General features: G+C 35.2%; 4 protein-coding genes across 7 annotated transcripts; 3 read left to right on the plus strand and 1 right to left on the minus strand.

The window, feature by feature from the left end:
• Positions 1–1,267: 1,267 nt before the first annotated feature.
• LOC116158752 (JNK1/MAPK8-associated membrane protein-like) lies at positions 1,268–5,280 on the plus strand. Its single transcript, XM_031471582.1, has 4 exons — positions 1,268–1,571; positions 1,619–1,831; positions 4,669–4,838; positions 4,894–5,280. Exons 1-4 carry the CDS (start codon positions 1,348–1,350, stop codon positions 5,184–5,186), a joined length of 900 nt encoding a protein of 299 aa, XP_031327442.1. The 5' UTR covers positions 1,268–1,347; the 3' UTR covers positions 5,187–5,280.
• A 37-nt stretch (positions 5,281–5,317) lies between these two features.
• Positions 5,318–7,166, minus strand: LOC116158751 (WD repeat-containing protein 92-like). Its single transcript, XM_031471581.1, has 5 exons — positions 6,845–7,166; positions 6,660–6,790; positions 6,389–6,606; positions 5,812–6,044; positions 5,318–5,760 (listed from the first exon to the last, which is right to left on the minus strand). Exons 1-5 carry the CDS (start codon positions 7,126–7,128, stop codon positions 5,553–5,555), a joined length of 1,074 nt encoding a protein of 357 aa, XP_031327441.1. The 5' UTR covers positions 7,129–7,166; the 3' UTR covers positions 5,318–5,552.
• Positions 7,167–9,102: 1,936 nt separating this feature from the next.
• LOC116159306 (probable glucosamine 6-phosphate N-acetyltransferase) lies at positions 9,103–11,718 on the plus strand. 3 transcript variants are annotated; one of them, XM_031472261.1, is made up of 4 exons: positions 9,103–9,255; positions 9,546–9,765; positions 10,939–11,128; positions 11,181–11,718. In XM_031472261.1, exons 1-4 carry the CDS (start codon positions 9,118–9,120, stop codon positions 11,341–11,343), a joined length of 711 nt encoding a protein of 236 aa, XP_031328121.1. In that variant the 5' UTR covers positions 9,103–9,117; the 3' UTR covers positions 11,344–11,718. The 3 variants fall into 3 exon arrangements, with proteins under 3 accessions (XP_031328121.1, XP_031328123.1, XP_031328122.1); XM_031472263.1 differs by having other exon boundaries at positions 9,185–9,355; XM_031472262.1 differs by lacking the exon at positions 9,103–9,255 and adding an exon at positions 9,387–9,498.
• A 2,238-nt stretch (positions 11,719–13,956) lies between these two features.
• Positions 13,957–15,296, plus strand: LOC116159657 (microsomal glutathione S-transferase 1). Of its 2 annotated transcripts, XM_031472682.1 has the most exons (4): positions 13,957–14,083; positions 14,259–14,416; positions 14,462–14,538; positions 14,992–15,296. In XM_031472682.1, the coding sequence occupies exons 2-4, from the start codon at positions 14,285–14,287 to the stop codon at positions 15,236–15,238; spliced, it is 456 nt and encodes a 151-aa protein (XP_031328542.1). In that variant the 5' UTR covers positions 13,957–14,083; positions 14,259–14,284; the 3' UTR covers positions 15,239–15,296. The 2 variants fall into 2 exon arrangements, with proteins under 2 accessions (XP_031328542.1, XP_031328541.1); XM_031472681.1 differs by lacking the exon at positions 13,957–14,083 and having other exon boundaries at positions 14,159–14,416.
• The last annotated feature ends 1,604 nt before the right edge of the window (positions 15,297–16,900 follow it).

The raw sequence follows: 16,900 nt of genomic DNA on the forward strand, positions 1-16,900 counted from the left end.
ACCGTCTAAAATGCCGCCAACGAATTAATTAAGATGGAAATCGTTTCATTGAATATTTTTAGCGATTGATTTTATACGGAGCGGTTCGAGTCGCGACCTTGTGCACACATAGCGACCTTGCGCATCGCTAGCTACAAATTGTGTACAAAATATAGAATTTCAAACACTCCTCCAGATTATATAATTATACACACAATGGGTTAATAAGGCTTGTGGGTTCAAAGAAGTCTGCGATGGGCACACTGGAGCTTTAAACCATGAGCTTACCTTTCAGAAGAGGAAGCTGCTGAAGCTCAACGTCCTGCGAATTACGGTACCGAGAGCTGCCTTGTGACTTTTTAGTCTTTTTCTTTAGGGATCTTTTGGCGAAAGGGTCAATCCTATCGACGAACGTGGTCGTCGACATCGTTTTCGAAAACTTTTAAGCACCAAAACACAATTATTTACACTGGGGTTGCACACTGGCGCGCACAATCACTCTGCATTTCACCAAAATCCAGAATTGTAATAACCGATGTCAAAGTACACAATTTCTCATTATCATTATTCGGCACTAACGTTTCTAATTTATAAATGACTAAAAAATAATTTATACAAGGAGTGCCTAGAGGTTCTCTTGCGAGTGCACGCCCAAACACTTAGCCGGTCAATGTTTGGTTTTTATAATTTTTAAAATCTAAACGTACGTCAAAAACAAACCTCCTTCTCCTCGTTAACGCTCCGAGAACAATTCACCTACCGGTATACAAAACGGTAATCGTTAGACGGGTAAATTAACGAACTGTCCAGTATTTTCACCCGCCATCAGCTGGTTACAACGCCACAAAATGCTCATTTTCGACAACACTGTAACTTCCAGCACTTATGTAACGCATCGTTCGCAACCGAAATACTATTATCCACGCAATTACAATATTTTCGCCCTAATTTTACGCACTTATTAATATTTTCTATGACAATTTTCGCACATGAACAGATACGATGCCATAAGTACCTAGGGCTGAAAATAGATGGGGGAGACTTGTTAATCAAACGAGCGACCGACACATGCCGCGTCCGGCGTCCGACCGTAACTCGCGCTCGTAGTCCCAATTCTAAAAACTTCGAATTAGTTTTTCGAAATTACTACGTACAAACTTCGAAGAAATATTAATTGCTTGCAGTTACCAGTCACTCAATAGACTAGCAACTATAAGTGCGCGACCAATCGAAATTCAATACCGTCGTTTTATTAACCAATCAAAAAATGTTGAATGACAACCATTTTGCTGATCGAAATATTTTGACAACCGAAAGGGAAGCACCTAACCTAAGTTTTTATTTGAAATGTAACCTCATTAAACAAAAATGAGATGCCCAGGATGGTATTGTGGCAGAACACTGTTGGAAAATGCCAGTTTAGGGGAGTGCGGGGCGTGCCCCAGGGGCTACCGAAGGAATGACAGTACCTTTATTTGCGATCCGTGCACGGACAATCCCTTGTTTTACGACTGGTTATACTTGGGATTCATGGTTCTGTTAGCGCTAGTTCTGCATTGGTTTTTTATTGACCTCGTTGTAATGCGACGAAAGTAAAGTGAGCTACGACCAAACATGCCTTACAATAATTTACTTTTAGTTTCAACAAAGAAGTCATTATGCTACACTGTTCAGCGTTTATTGAAATAGTCTTGGCGTGCGTGTTAACTCTGTTGTCAACCGAACCGTTTGGTACGCTAACGATACGTAGTTGTGCAGTCAGAAGCCTCTCCGATTGGTATACGTTACTTCATAATCCTCGTCCTAATTACGAGAAAACGGTACACTGTACACAGGAGGCGGTTTATCCGTTGTAAGTTGGCCTTAGTTATCTATGCAAATTGCTAGACCAATCTTTACTGTATAGTAAGGTAACCTACTTTCAGTGATGCCAAGTCGGAATCACACTACTTTCCCTCTTTGCTCTCCTATTTACTTCGATTTAAAAAAGTATATAGTGACGTGGAGATGCAGCTTTCAATTAAAATATTGTAGATTTGTAGAGTACTTTATTAACACTATGTATATCACATGATGATACCTACACAGCACTGGCAAAATTGTGCACCCATGGCATCTCTTGCTTTTACGATTAGCTTATTTTTATCTTCGCAGCCTCTGTGTCAATAATAACAAGAAGCCCATAATGCTAGAAATAACGACAGCACAAATTCTAGGTCAAAATTGGGTTAAAACGGGACTCACCGTACAATCAAAGCTGTTGTTTTGAACAGACCAGGTTAGAAAAAGCATCCAAAAATAATTCATTTTGAAGAATCTTTCAATTAATAGATATTTATTTATTATTTAATTTCAACAGTAATAATGCCTATTACAGGAATTATCAAAGTAAAATTACACACATAATATAAAGTATATGCATTTTGGTACCAAATATAGATATTTTAAGAAATTAATAAATAAAAAATGCAATCAATAAGTGAGTTGTATACATGCAGATTGGGCCCACTGAAAAATGTAATAACAAATAATAGACCGCCTAAAGCGGATCTAGAAAAGCGGCTGAACTGTGTGCCAGTTGCCATGTTTGCAGACAGATAGACACCATTGACTCCCGTAAAAAACTTCTCTGCTGCATAACAAGCATTTAATTGCCCAACAGACCATAGTATTCAATTATAGGACAATATACAATAAGTAAATTATTTATACGTGGATAGTATTAGAGTATATAAAACAAATATAAGTACTAGTATACAAACAAACACACAAGGCCTTATGAAATACTGTACAGGGTGGTCGAAATTGAACACTTTCTTATGGAAACATCCTTTATTTTAAGAGATGGGAAAAAATGGACCTAGGTGTCTGGAGCCCAATTTTAATTAGAAAATCACTGGTGCAAACAGAATTCAGCCATCACTAATCGTTGGCCGCTAGAGGGCGTATCTACAATTTAGTTGATTTCCTTAATGCCCCATAACTCTCTTAGTTTTAATGATAATTAATTTTGGTAAAATCTCTCTTAGAGCACTTTTTTATATAGAATCCATTGTGATACACAGTTTTTATACAGTGTTTGGTTTTTCTGATACGACCCTAAACATTGGTTCATACGGACCACCCTATATATTTTGGAGTTTTTGAAAAGAGCATAGAATTCCGTAAATTTTGATGTATTACTTATTATATTTATATTAAATATTATTTGCAATATTGCATTTTATACATTAAAATGTTTTATTGTAGGCATCTAGGTTTCCATGGCAAAGAAAAGATAGCAGGATTGTGTAAACAGAAAATTTCTTGATTATTTGGAAATGTTTATTAGTTTCCAAATATTTTAAATTTATAAATAACACACAAAAAACAAAAAATGTGAAAACGCGAATAAAACAAATATCATATAATATATATTATAAGTAAATAATACAGGTAACCAAGAAATTGCCGCTTTAAACAACAACAACAACTATTAAAGTGTGAGCAGATGTAATCATCGTTTCGGCAGATAGTTGTCTTAGCAAAGAAGAACAAAGTACGTTGTTATGCAAAAAGCTGTATAAAAAAGATATGCTTATTATTAAAGATAACTGATTTTGGCAAAATCTTTCTTAGAGCACTTTTTATGTAGAATCCCTCGCGATACACAGTTTTTATACAGGGTGTTTGGTTTTTTTTCATAGGACCCTAAACTATTTTTTTATAGCGACCACCCTATAAAGGTCGCTTCAATGGACAAAGTTATGCAGAATTTTATGCTGATTAATTTTCCCATGTACAGTTTCTTGTAGCACTACAAATAGCGAAGTTAGGTATCCCCAAAAAACCGAAAATTAATTTTTTCTCAGCTTTTGCTAAAATAAACATTTGACTTGTGGGTCACATACAAAAAATAGATGCAATGCGCCACATTGGGTGGGCAAATAAAAATGCTGTGTTTTAATTTTAAATTCCTTAAATCCCAAAAGTATCAAGACACCTGAAGTAAACTTTGGGTATGAATCAACAAAATTAAACATGAGACATCTATCTGGATCGTTAAAGGGATCGAATAAACACATCATAACGTGGACGATAATAATAAAGTTTATTTAATGTTTCGTAGAACAGCCTACATACATTAGTCAATACATAAGCAAATTAAAATATTAGTACAAATATAAGAATAAACAAAAATTATAAAATATCAATACTTAATTGCCACAAAAAGAACTCTGTACTGAAAAATTCCTCATACGAGTAAAACGCTTTATTAATAAATGCTTTGGTTTTTGATTGGAATAAATTAAAAGGTAAAGCCTTAATATTGTAAGGAACATAATTATACATTTTTATAACGATATAATCAAAACTGTTTTGCGTCTTACGTAAACGGCAAAAAGGGACAAATGCAACTTCAATGAAAACTGCTACCCCAAAAACTTTTACGTACAATTTCTTCACAACTTTAACTCGAACTTGGATGAACTCTTACTACACGTACTAACTTCTCCTTGACTCCTTCATTACTTATCAAGGGTTCGCTACAGGACGCTATCTTCAGTCACGTAAGCAAAGTAATGTTAAAGTGCCATTTACAGACTGAGAATCTCTTGAAAAAAAAAGTTCATCAGTGGACATAGAAAAGACACCTTGTAATATAAGGCGTGCAATTTTAACATGTCTCATTATTTCCGTTTATTACAGGTATACAATGGTGTTTGTGTTCTTTGCATATGCCCTAATCTTGATGCTTATATTGAGACCATGGATTTGCAAGAGATGCTTGCCCAGACAGAGCAAGATGTCGATATATGCCGCAATGTACTTTTTACCAATACTCGCGCTCCTGCAAGCACTGATCGGGGGTTTACTGTGTAAGTCAACTGGGAATTTTATATATGTAGGTGGATTACCAGGTTTGTCTTTCAGATTACTCATTTCCGTATCTAATCGTGGTCTTATCGGTAATATCGTGCGCAGCACACTTTGCTGCTCAAATAGACCAAACCGTACTCTCCCTCATTATAACAACGGTTGTGGATTTGAGAAATGTAATCATCCTCATTGGCCATTGGTGTTTACACGCATATGGTATAATTGCTATAACACAGCTCACAAATCCGACATTACACGCCTTGTTGATACTTCTAGTGCCACTACCTGCGTTATTTTACATACTTACGGCTAGGTTTACTGATCCGTCGAGGTTCTTGCCAACTTAAAACATGTTTTATTGTTATTATTTGAATCTTCATTGGAACTATTTATTGTAAATATTTTTTTAATTTTAAGCATAAAATATACATTCGTAACTTTTTTAAATCATTTATTTATTTATGCTCAGATTCTCTACAAAGAAGAAGATTTTTTACCCTAGTCCCAAAGGCACTTTTGAGTGTTCTTTTAGGTACCTACTCTTACACTTTCAGCAAGCGATTTTTTTGTTTACCCTCAGGTTTACTGTTAAAAATTGCAATTGTTTATGAACATGGTTTGCTCATGTATACAATTATTAATGAATCTAGAAATAGCAAAAAATCAAAGTAGGAAAGCCTTACATAATTAGTGAACAATTACAAAGATACATCCTAGTATAGATTCAGTTTTGTTGTAATTAGTACCCTCACAGTTTGATCATATGCTGAGCAAACCGATAAACCAATTTTATCATTACACCAATCGAATGATGTAATGGGCTGTGTGGAGACTGTACTATTTTGTAACAAACTCAACTCTCCTGGCACGCCCATTTCAAGACCATCACCATCCTTGTCGACACGCTTATGTGGGTAGTTGCTATTTACATATCATACGTTAGTAGAATTTGAACTTATAGATTATACTTACTATTTCCATAAACATAAAGAGCCCGCGCCTCCCGTTGTCATGAATATTTCTCGATTTTGTGGTAAATGCTTTACCGACCAAACTGTGGATCCGTGCGCTTTTTCAGTTACTTGCGCGAAACCTTTCTTAGGATGCTGTGTACGTACGTCAAAGCAGTAAAGTTTAGATTCCAAAGTTGTCGCAACTAGTTTGTTCATGGGTATATCCTTGCGATCAAACTGAAGCCCAACAACCTACAAAAACCATTTATAAAATTAAGTTATCCAAATAAAGCCTTAACTAATTTAACACTGTTTAGTCTATTACTGCTACTGTTAAGAGGAAGTCAATTCACTGTAGACTAAGTCGTTTTTCCCAACATCAAATGATTCGCACTACTTTCTCAAGGTAATATAATTGAGGTGTTTAGTGACTGAACTGAGAAACTACAAGCAGATTTTCAAAATTATAGTTTCTTACAAGTAAGGTACAGTCGGTGAGGACTCCTGCTGGTTGACACTATTAAGTGTATTAATTAATCAACTACTTATCCAATGTGATTTGACTAACAGTCAACGAATTTATTGCAAGTACTTACTCCATTTTTCAAGCATTTGGACCAACGTAAGGACATACTTTTTAAATCGAACATCTTCACATCCCCATTGTCATATCCAGCGCAAACGACCCGCTCCTCAGAATTGTAGGAGTTACCGAATGCAACAACCCAACAATCTCTCGCCGCCGTTCCCTCGCTAGGTAGAAACTTGGCTACAGGAATATCCTTCTGTCGAACATCCCACACCATTACAGATCCTTGAAATGAATATTTTCAAGTGTAATTAACCAGAAACTGTGCCAGAACGAACCGTCGCGAGATCCTGTTACTAATTCCGGCGCACCGCATCCGACTTTCGTTCCGGCTATACCATCTATTGAATTGATTATTGCTGTATGCTTTGTCGATTTATACACGGGAAGTAGTGAGTCTTCTAAATCCCTACGTAACGGTATTTATTATGAGTGTTACTCGCAATTCCGATAAGTCATATACCATACTTGTAATCTTCCTCCGAAATCGCCCGTAGCCAAGTGGCGTGCCCTCAAACTGGAAGCTTCAAATGTGCCGCACTTAAATTGATCTGCTTTGGCGAACTCGCTGATTTTTTCAAGTCCATCGCCGCTCATGGCGTAGATTTCCACAATGCCGGTGCCATTGGACTTTCCGCCCATCGCGACAAATTTCGCCGAGGATGGAATCCATTTAACTTCGTGTACGGAATAATTTACGTCCTTCTCAAGATGACATATTATTTGTGGTTTTGCAAGTTGCTCCATTATTTATTTTAAATGTCGAAAACACGAGAACGTGTTGATATTAATTGAAAATCAACAATATATGTTGCCATAGTTGCAAAGGGAGTATTGATGATTTTCATGGTCAATATCATGCACCAACATGAATAGTTCAATCAAAAGGAAAAACGGCGCATAATTTGAGCTTGTTGCTTTAGTCTTGAAAACTATGGCTTGGCTCATAATACGTTTTTTGTGCTCTATATATGAGTAACTTAGAATTCGCTTTTTCAGTTATCTTGGGAAAACCACAAAAGTGTTTATGTTTGCTGAGTTTCCACCGTTTATCCGTATCCCGAAAAGATGTTAAATTTGTCATTTTGTTAGTAGTTTGCACGTCACTCAGAGTTATAGTGTGAGCATTATTAAAAGTAATTAATGCACATGAAAAAGCTTGCGAATTGCGAATGATGGATGCTGCTGTTGCTGACGCTGGATCAAAAACGTGTTCGGGCGCTGAAGTCCGAGGAGAGTGTGAGCCTATTGCGAGAGATCAGTTTTCTGGGATGTAGGATGCAAAGAATATTCTGCTAGTCAACTAAATACCTTGAAAAGGTAGTAGGTACTATTCAGCACTTTTGGGCCGTTTGCAGGTAGCAATCGTGGAGAGATATCCTGGATTAACGAAGAAGAAAATCATGTTTCACTGCGACAAATGTACCCGTACATTTATTATAGCACAAAAACAATTCTATTTTTCCACTCCTCACGATTTTAAACAACTTTTGCCAGTTATTCGGCCCTGTGACGTCAGAAACGTCAAACGTGAGCAAATGAACAATTAACGTTTTCTTCATATAACTTCTAGACGTTAAGTTTAACGTTAGTGATACATCACAGGGATGATTGTAGTAATAAATCCTACCCGCTTGTTGCATTTTGATCCTTGATTAGTCAACGCTCAAACTTGAAACTTGCTCAGTTTTTAACTAGAGAGACCCAAAATCTTGATCCAATCCTCAATTTAATTGAAGAAACGCTATGATAGAGAAAAGAAAATGAAAATTCTTAGACTATGAAAGAAAGAGTGAAAATTGACTCTGTTGGCCGCCATGTATATTACTTGGAACCATAATTTATCCGCACGTGTTAAAAAGTTGATTGCGCATATGCAGATGCAATAGCTTACTTTAACTTATGGGCGGATTTTTCTGAACTGTGCTGTCTAAAAAAAATAACTAAACGCACATCAAAAAATAACTATCCGCAGAGATGCAAAAAAATTACCACACCTGCGCACTGCGCAGACTTGCAATTCTTATTTGTATGTAGGTTTTCTGAAAAAGCGTGGTTAAAAATAAAGAGATTAGCGTAAACGAATTTGCACGCTCTTTAACCATCGCAAAAACTAACCGTTAGCAGCAGCAGCCTCGTTTCTCGTCGACTCCGGTATTTACACCATTTTTTTCAAATCAACCGCTAATCACAATCAGACTTGATAACGCCAATTTCGAAGGAACGCGTCCCCACTTACGCCGAAATAACGCGCACATCGTAAAATCCGTTATCTCTTCTTATATGATAAGAACACGTGTGTTAATTAAATTTCGTCCGATAATAAACCAGATTTGTTTTTATCCTTCGTAGAGCGTTCTTTGCCGAAAAACACGAGAACCATGGTTCTGCGAGGAGGGGCTCGAATGATTTCTTTCGTTTTCAAATACACCGATGTAGGTTAGCATATCGTTTACGCAAATTTTTAAAAAAATTGATCTTCAGATAAATGTTTTAAAACTCATTCTTTAGAGCTCAATTCTGAAACATCACCTTAAAGATTAGTCGCGAATTTGCATAAATGAGAAATAACCGCGCAACATTCTTCGTATTTAGGGTGATGTGGTCTATCGGAGAGTCCAGGAGTAAAAAACGTATTTTATGTGCGCTCGTGACTAACCTATTTACGTATAAAATACATTTCGCATTTCTTTAAAAAATTGGCGAATGCTTATCTTAAACGATGAATATTTCGGTATGACCCTGTATATTGATACTTCCACGAGCTTATTGAACTACTTGTCGATTAAACGGCCTACTTATGTAATATTTCTACGACTTCCACTAGGCCACTTGCAACTTGGCGAACATTCCAAAAATGTGAAAGTACTCAAGGTGAATAATTTTTTTTCTTCGCTTACTGTTAACATACCTTTCAAATTGCACGCATAATAGTTTGAGTGTGTACCCAGGTGTGATGGGGGCCCATAAGAAGGTAATTTAATCATTATTCAATCGTAATTAATCCCTACTTATACCTTCTTTAGATAAGGTTTACTAACACAATGAAGTAGGTAATAAATATAATGTGACATTGTAACGTGGCCAATGTTATCTACATCCCATACTGATTTTAAAGTAATGTTGAGTGAAAAAACTTGATAAATTAGATGTCTCACTTGTAGGGTTCTAATAATGGATCCTATTTGTATGATCCATTGTTACTTGAAGGATTGGACTGGTCCTCTGCAAGAAACCTTATGTCACCAAACATAACAAGCACAGATCCTGGCGAAGAGTGGCTGTGTGTTAGACCTTTACAAATAACCGACCATAATAAAGGATTTTTAACCTTGTTGGCACAACTGACCACTGTAGGAAATGTTTCTCAACATGATTTCGAACGTGAGTAGCATTTCATTCATTAAAAGAAAATCGTGTATAATTAATGTCGTTTAGAGTACCTATTTAATAAACATTGTAGTAGCCGCCTACTAAAAACAGGTGTAGGTAATTAGCTAAAAAAACAAAATGATTTAAGGTGAAGGTCTTGAGAAAACCTGCATTCCACAGTTTCTTAATTCAACTTTTTACATTTAAAAGGTCAAGTAGGTATATGCATTGTTTTTTAATAGGCATAGGTACCTAGTATATGTAAAGCATTGGATTTATTATTGATACTTTCACATTGGTCATTACTTTTGGATACGACATTTTTCCTTTCTGGAAAAGTTACAATAATGCTTGTTGTAATGGGACAATTTACAACAGTCACCGAGTGTCTTTGGGATCCCTCAACACTGCAGGTAATTACCTACAATTGAATCCTTGAATATAGTGCTTACTACATTGAATTACTTCCTTTAGTGGCCTCCTATTGAAACGGTAGGTAGAGCCAAAAGTTACAATTTACGACATTTCCCAGACCCACTAACAATTTTCGATTCAATATTATAGTATTTGGGTATGTACAGGGTCTTGCAACAGTGCGTCGGTCTTTTCTAGCTGATACCTGGTAAAAAATATTTTGTGCAAATGTCAACTGGAGTGTCAACTATAGATGATTAGGATCTACAGAAATTATTTTTGAATGTACAGGGTGTCCCATTTTTATGGTGTCAATAATGAACTGATTTTTTAAAATAGAACATCCTGCATATTTGGGTCGAGATATTTTTACTACATAACTATTCTTTTTCAAATGGAACTACCAATATTTTATTTCGCTATTCGATTGTCTTTTGTGTTCTCTTTAATTTTTATAAGGGGTGTCCCCATAGTTTTTAGGTCTCACAAAAGTAACGACCCATTAATTAATTACATGTTTATACATCAGAGTAAACTGTGATAATAAAAAACAAAAGAATATCAGAAAGTAAACAAGTGTCACAAATTAATTATTTGCTGCAAGTGTACTTTCAATTTCGTAATTAAGATTAATTAAAAAGGTAAATTTTGAAAAAATGAACAAATTGCAACTTTATATCAAAAGAGCCACATGCGGCTCGCGAGCCATTGGTTGCCAACCCCTGGCATGTCCCTATACCTGAATGCCGAATGAAGTAATTAATTTTTTAGGTCAATATTGGCTAATGCAACGATCTGGTGCTTATTACGTCACCGTTATTGAAGATACACGAAGTCAAACAATTATTGGTGCTGCTACTTTAGTCACCGAGCTGAAATTTATTCACAACGCTTCCATAAGAGGCAGATTAGAAGATGTTGTCGTTAACAACACTTACAGAGGGAAACAATTGGGAAAGCTGTAAGTACTTTACAATATCATTGCAATAATGTAATCTCTCTGGAATTTATAGCATTGTGTTAACGGTGACGCTCTTGGCGAAGAAGCTTGGATGTTATAAAATGTCATTGGACTGCAAAGATAATCTCATACCATTTTACAAATCTATAGGTTACAAGATTGAAGCAGGAAATTCTAACTCCATGATTATTAGATACGAGACAGCGCCCTCTTGACAATTAGCCGTCAACACTGTTAATACTAAATCCAAATTATAAATTAGTATTGTAATCTCTTGCATTTTAATCAATTTTATTTAAGACTAGTGATTGACTGAAAATTTAGTGCAACTTCTTCTATAATTTGAGATGGGTTAGTCGTAAAGTATTATTTTTGTATTTCATGCGTCTTTACTAAGATACCTAAATCTTGTATATAAATGCAGGAGATTTTTTGGCTTATTTGCTAGTTTTATTCGTATTGGATTTTGTATTAATTGTGTTGGCATAGCTAGAGGCACTTCGGAACTGCCATCAAATGTGCTTTAGTCAGTTTTTGTGTATGCTAATCTATTATGTTGTTTGCAATTAAACAGCGATTGTCTAAATTAATGAATTTATGATTTCATACTGTTGTGTTTATTTTGAAATAAGCAAAAGATTCAACTTTCCTGGGTCTTTAGGAAACATATACCATTTTTGAGTATACCATCAACGGAATGCAATCCTCACAAATATTATTGAATTTATCGGCATGCCTTAAGTATAATAGTCCGAGAGCTGGTAGACATTTTTGGCTAGGTATTTGAGGCACGCTGAAAGCTTGTCCAATAATACCCAAACACAGAAATGCAGACCTGGCTGTGGAGTAGCTGGGGGGGCTAACACTTTGTTAGGCGCCTTCAAGGTTTGAAAAAAATAATGTACAGGGTGGCCAAATAAGAATGCGAGGTACTGTATCTGGGAGCCGGTCCATCGTAGAGCCTTGCGGTAAAAAAGTTATTACTAAAACGGCCACGAGAACAACCTGGAAAATATTTTTAAGTTTCTGAAATGCCCGTTAGGGGGCGTAACTGCAATCTGGAATCTAAAAAAGTGATGCTTCTGTGAATTCCGCTATATTAACCTAACAAAAAAATGCCTGGTCTTTGAGGTCGACGATAATCTGAACCTTTTTTGTTTGACAATTATTGCAGTATCTCTAAAAATGAAGTGGTAGGGGTATTCAAAGGTTTCCGTAAAGAACATCCTGTATCTTTGAAACATCTGGCTGCCATATTAATTATTTTGAATATTGTTGTTTTGGGTTAATAGAAAATCAACCTTTTACGCCGCTCCTTGAACTGTTTCCGGCATTATATCAATTGACAATATCAACTTCTTCTTCTGTTGAATATACCGCACACGAAAATATAAAACCCAAAGCAACAATATTTAAATTAATTAATGTGACGCCGTTCAGAAAAGGTTTTGTCATTTAAAAGTAAACAGGGAAAAACAATACACATAAATCCCTATGTCTACTTCATTTATTTATTTATTTTATGCGCATGTGCAACATTCAACTTTCTTATTTATGGAGCAATTTTAACGAAAATTGGATGGTAGGTCCCTCTAATAAAAGCAAACAAAATGCATGCGCAAAAATCGTGTTGCGCATGTGCAGAAATGCAACTTTCTTATTTATGGAACAATTTTAACGAAATTTAGATGGTAGGTCCTTTTAATAAAAGCTAACAAAATGCATGCGCAAAAAATAGTCTTGCGCATGTGCAACATCCAACTTTCTTATTTATGGAGCAATTTTAACGAAATTTGGATGGTAGGTCCCTCCAATAAAAGCAAACAAAATGCTGACGGTTTTCTCTTCATAGCATGAGCTAGGTACAATGCGAAATTTCATCAAATGTTGACGTTTTAGATCATTTTAAGCAACTTTTAAAGAATAAATTTTTCCTGTCTGTAAGTGCGTACATATGTTGGCAATTTTTGGTTTCAGCTAGGAAGCTATTCTGTCAAGAATTTGACACCTGGTTTTTAATGATTGAATATGCAATAAAAAACGCAAGTCGTATTTAATCTTTAAGTTTTATTTTTTTACTGTGTTTACGTGGGCTTTGTAGATCGTGTATGGTTGGTTGCCTAAGTGGAAGTAAGTTCCCGATTATCATTATTTTTGTCGGTGATCGTACATACCTACACAAATTATCGATTCCTAGGGTATAGATATGTTCGTTTAATCGAGCAAGAGGATATATTCTCAACTAGGTGGTGTCTTCAAAATGTTCAATACTATTTTGTAAATCTTTGATAATTGTATGATTTTTAAAGCCCGTTTGTAACGATCACTTATTTAGTCAATTTTTAAATAATTTTTTTAGGAACAAAAAAATTGAACATTTCATACATCAACTTTGATCAATTTTTTGGTAGTTATTTTAGGAACTGAAAGTTGTCCTATTTTTGTAATGTTTAGAACCTGTCCTATTTTCCCTCAATTTTTTAGTAACTTTTGACAGATTATAGCGAATTTGTAAAATTAAAATTAAATTTATATTCATTTTTAAAGCTCACTATAATACGTTGACAGTAGATAGAGACCTTAGTTTACAGAAGATAAATATTTAGTCTCCAGATTTAATATAAGATAGGTTATGTACAAATGTTTACATTTTACAGGTACTAAAAAATTGACGATATTATGTTACATACAGTTTCATCATTTATGACATTTTTAGGATAGCATTATCTTTATTGAAGAAAAAAAGGACTAAAAATTTGACTAAATAAGTGATCGTTACAAACGGGCTTAAATCAGTGCACATTTTTGGAGTAAATTATGTGATACGCCACTGACGAAGCGTACATGGTAACCACTTTCAAGCTAGACTGTGATAGAAACGCCTACTTTAGTACAAAGACCGTTATTCGTTACCAAAGTGTAGATATTTCATTCAAATATATTCCATATTTAAAGGTACTATAAGAATTAACATCGTAAGTGCTTAATCATGTTAACCTTTGCCTTCATGGCTTCATAATTTCATATAAAAATACAGTTATGTCATTTCATATTTACACGTCGAGAGGTTCACATCATAAACGCTTACTTTTTCTGATCCAATCATAATCACAAATCTCCCTAATTTTAGTGGTTTCTCAATTCTGGAATTGAAAAATGGCACAAGCTTTAGAAATTCTATCCACTGAAAATGAATTATTTCGTGTTTATTTATTTTATGGCTGTATATTAGTTTTAAAAGTAGTTGCAATGGCACCATTAACTGCAATACAACGCTTTAAGCATAAGGTAAGTCGCAATCACATTGGCTTGTGCTATAATATCATATTGTAGGCCTTTGCGAATCCAGAAGATGCAGTTGTCGCGAAGATAAAACCGAAAACTCATGAAAATGTTGAAAGAGTTAGGAGGTAAGTATCTAATGCAGTTTTTTAAGTAGTTACCTAACCAAAGGTCAGAACTTTTGGATAATTTTTTCTTTTGTTTTTGTATTAAGAACCTTGAAATAATTATTGCGTGCTTTTTAATTAGGTACACAGTCTAAAAGCATTATTATAACGGGACTACTAGGTATATTTTTTTCACATAATTTATGAGCTTTAAATAGCACTGGATCTGTTACTGTCCTTCAAAAATGATTAAACAGTCTAAAACTCAAAAAAAATCATGATCACTTCATTTGAAGGATAGTAAGTAAGCTGTGGTTTAAGTGTAGATCAAATGAGTTGTGATTTGAAAACAAAAGGCTGAACTTTCTTGTGCGTATTATATCGTTTGTTACACTAATTTGTGGGAAAATCTGTAAATTTACTTTTATCATGTAAGGTGGAAGTGAATTTTTATACTCGCTCCTATTTTTTTAGGGCTCATCTAAACGACTTGGAAAACATTCCTGTGTTTTTAGTTGCAAGTTTGGCATACATTCTCACCAATCCATCAATTTGGTTCACCACGATGTTATTTAGGATTTTCACAATTTCACGAATACTCCACACCTTAGTGTATGCTGTGGTTGTGATTCCGCAGCCGGCGAGATTTTTAGCTTTCTTTGCAGCTCAAATTGTAACAACTTATATGGCTATACAATCATTGATTTATTTTGCAAAATGAGAAATTTATCAGGAAAAAAAAGTTTTGTAAGGGTTTTTAATAAAATTTTTTAAGGGTTGTTATATACTTAATATACAGGTTCACTGTACCCAGGCTGATCCTAAAACATGGCATAACAAAAAAATTAACAATCACATTTTGGGAAAAGGAAGCAAGAGTCTGTTACTCAATCATTAGATCCTTACGAAATAACCAATCAAAGGTGTATTGTGCGTCGCTAACCAATGAAACTATACCTTTCCCTCTATTGGCTATTTCATAATGATGCAATGATAGTGAAATAATGATTAACCCACCATTAATATGTTCTCGGTAATTTGGTCTCGACGGTGGTATCCTTTACTGCGCCTATTGGACCCTCTAGCTTTATTCTCACACATATTTACACGGACGTAACAAAGTAGTGTATTTCAAGTGTATAAAGTATAACGCTACGACTTTCGCAAATGTTATTCGAGCATTGAATATACCACTCGTATCATCACTGATACGTTTCTCTACGAAGACATCATCACCAGGTAAAAATTGGAAACATAGAAAATAGTTTAACTAACATAGAATGTTTACTTTTAACAATTGTTAACTTTTATGATGAATTTTGCATAAAGGCTTTTACGTGTTTATTTAATTATAATTTCCTTTGTAAATATTGCCAAAACATTTCAAATTCACCGCTTGAGTTTTGGGCTAGTCTGTGTGGGAATATGAGGGAGACCGATAACGAATTTTACATTTATTTAGGTAAACTAAACACTTTGAGAACACAATGATAATGTTGAAAGAGTTAGGAGTTAAGTAGTGCAGTTTTGCTCGATCCTTGATATTAAATCTCCTTCATGACGCAGTGACCTATTTCACAGAAAAATGGCCAATAAGCACATGTGGCAGTAAAGCAAAAGCGTCGTCACCCACAGGTATCAGTGAATTTAACCCAAGGTTTCAAAACTTGTACATCGAACAAGAATTAGTTGGTGATGTAAAACGTATCCGGAACTTGAACTTAAACCCTAAAAGAAATTAAAGGTAACCCGTTATGACATAAAATTTACCTACCTCTTATATAAGAGAGCTGATCTTAGTCGGAAATTGCAGTACAACTAATTATAGCCAAAACCTAAAGAAGGTATACTCTCTAAATGAACGAAACGCACATGCGTTCTACCTCAAGCGGTTTGTTTAATTGACGTGCACCTTGATACGGCTTACGAAGGAAAAAGAAAAATGAGAATCGACGCCCATAAATCAAGGCGCTGGCAATCACAAATTCAAAAGTTACGGCGATCTTTCAGCAAGTAAAAACCATAAACGTAATGGAGAAAATAAATAGTTACAAACTCCAATCCTTGCGTGGTGGCGTCTGAAAATCGCTTCTCGCTACTAGTGGCGCTGCGAATCGCGCCATGTGAAGGGGTTGCGCGTTTGTGTAGTGAAAGTCCGTTAAAAATTGCGCCACAGATTCACTCGGTGTGAAAACGTCCATATAAAACAATGTTTCGCTATAAGAATCAGTGGACATAGGGATAACTCACATATAAGCATATGTTAAAGAAGGTTGGGGAGTCGGTAACCTCTACTTTGGCGGTTTTATTTACATTTTAGAACCTGTGAGTCCATACAAAAAATCAACCATTTGACTTAAAAAAGAATTTATTTAAAAAAATT

The sequence above is a fragment of the Photinus pyralis genome, unplaced genomic scaffold (genome assembly GCF_008802855.1).
Source record: "Photinus pyralis isolate 1611_PpyrPB1 unplaced genomic scaffold, Ppyr1.3 Ppyr1.4_LG1, whole genome shotgun sequence".
Lineage (NCBI taxonomy): Eukaryota > Metazoa > Arthropoda > Insecta > Coleoptera > Lampyridae > Photinus > Photinus pyralis.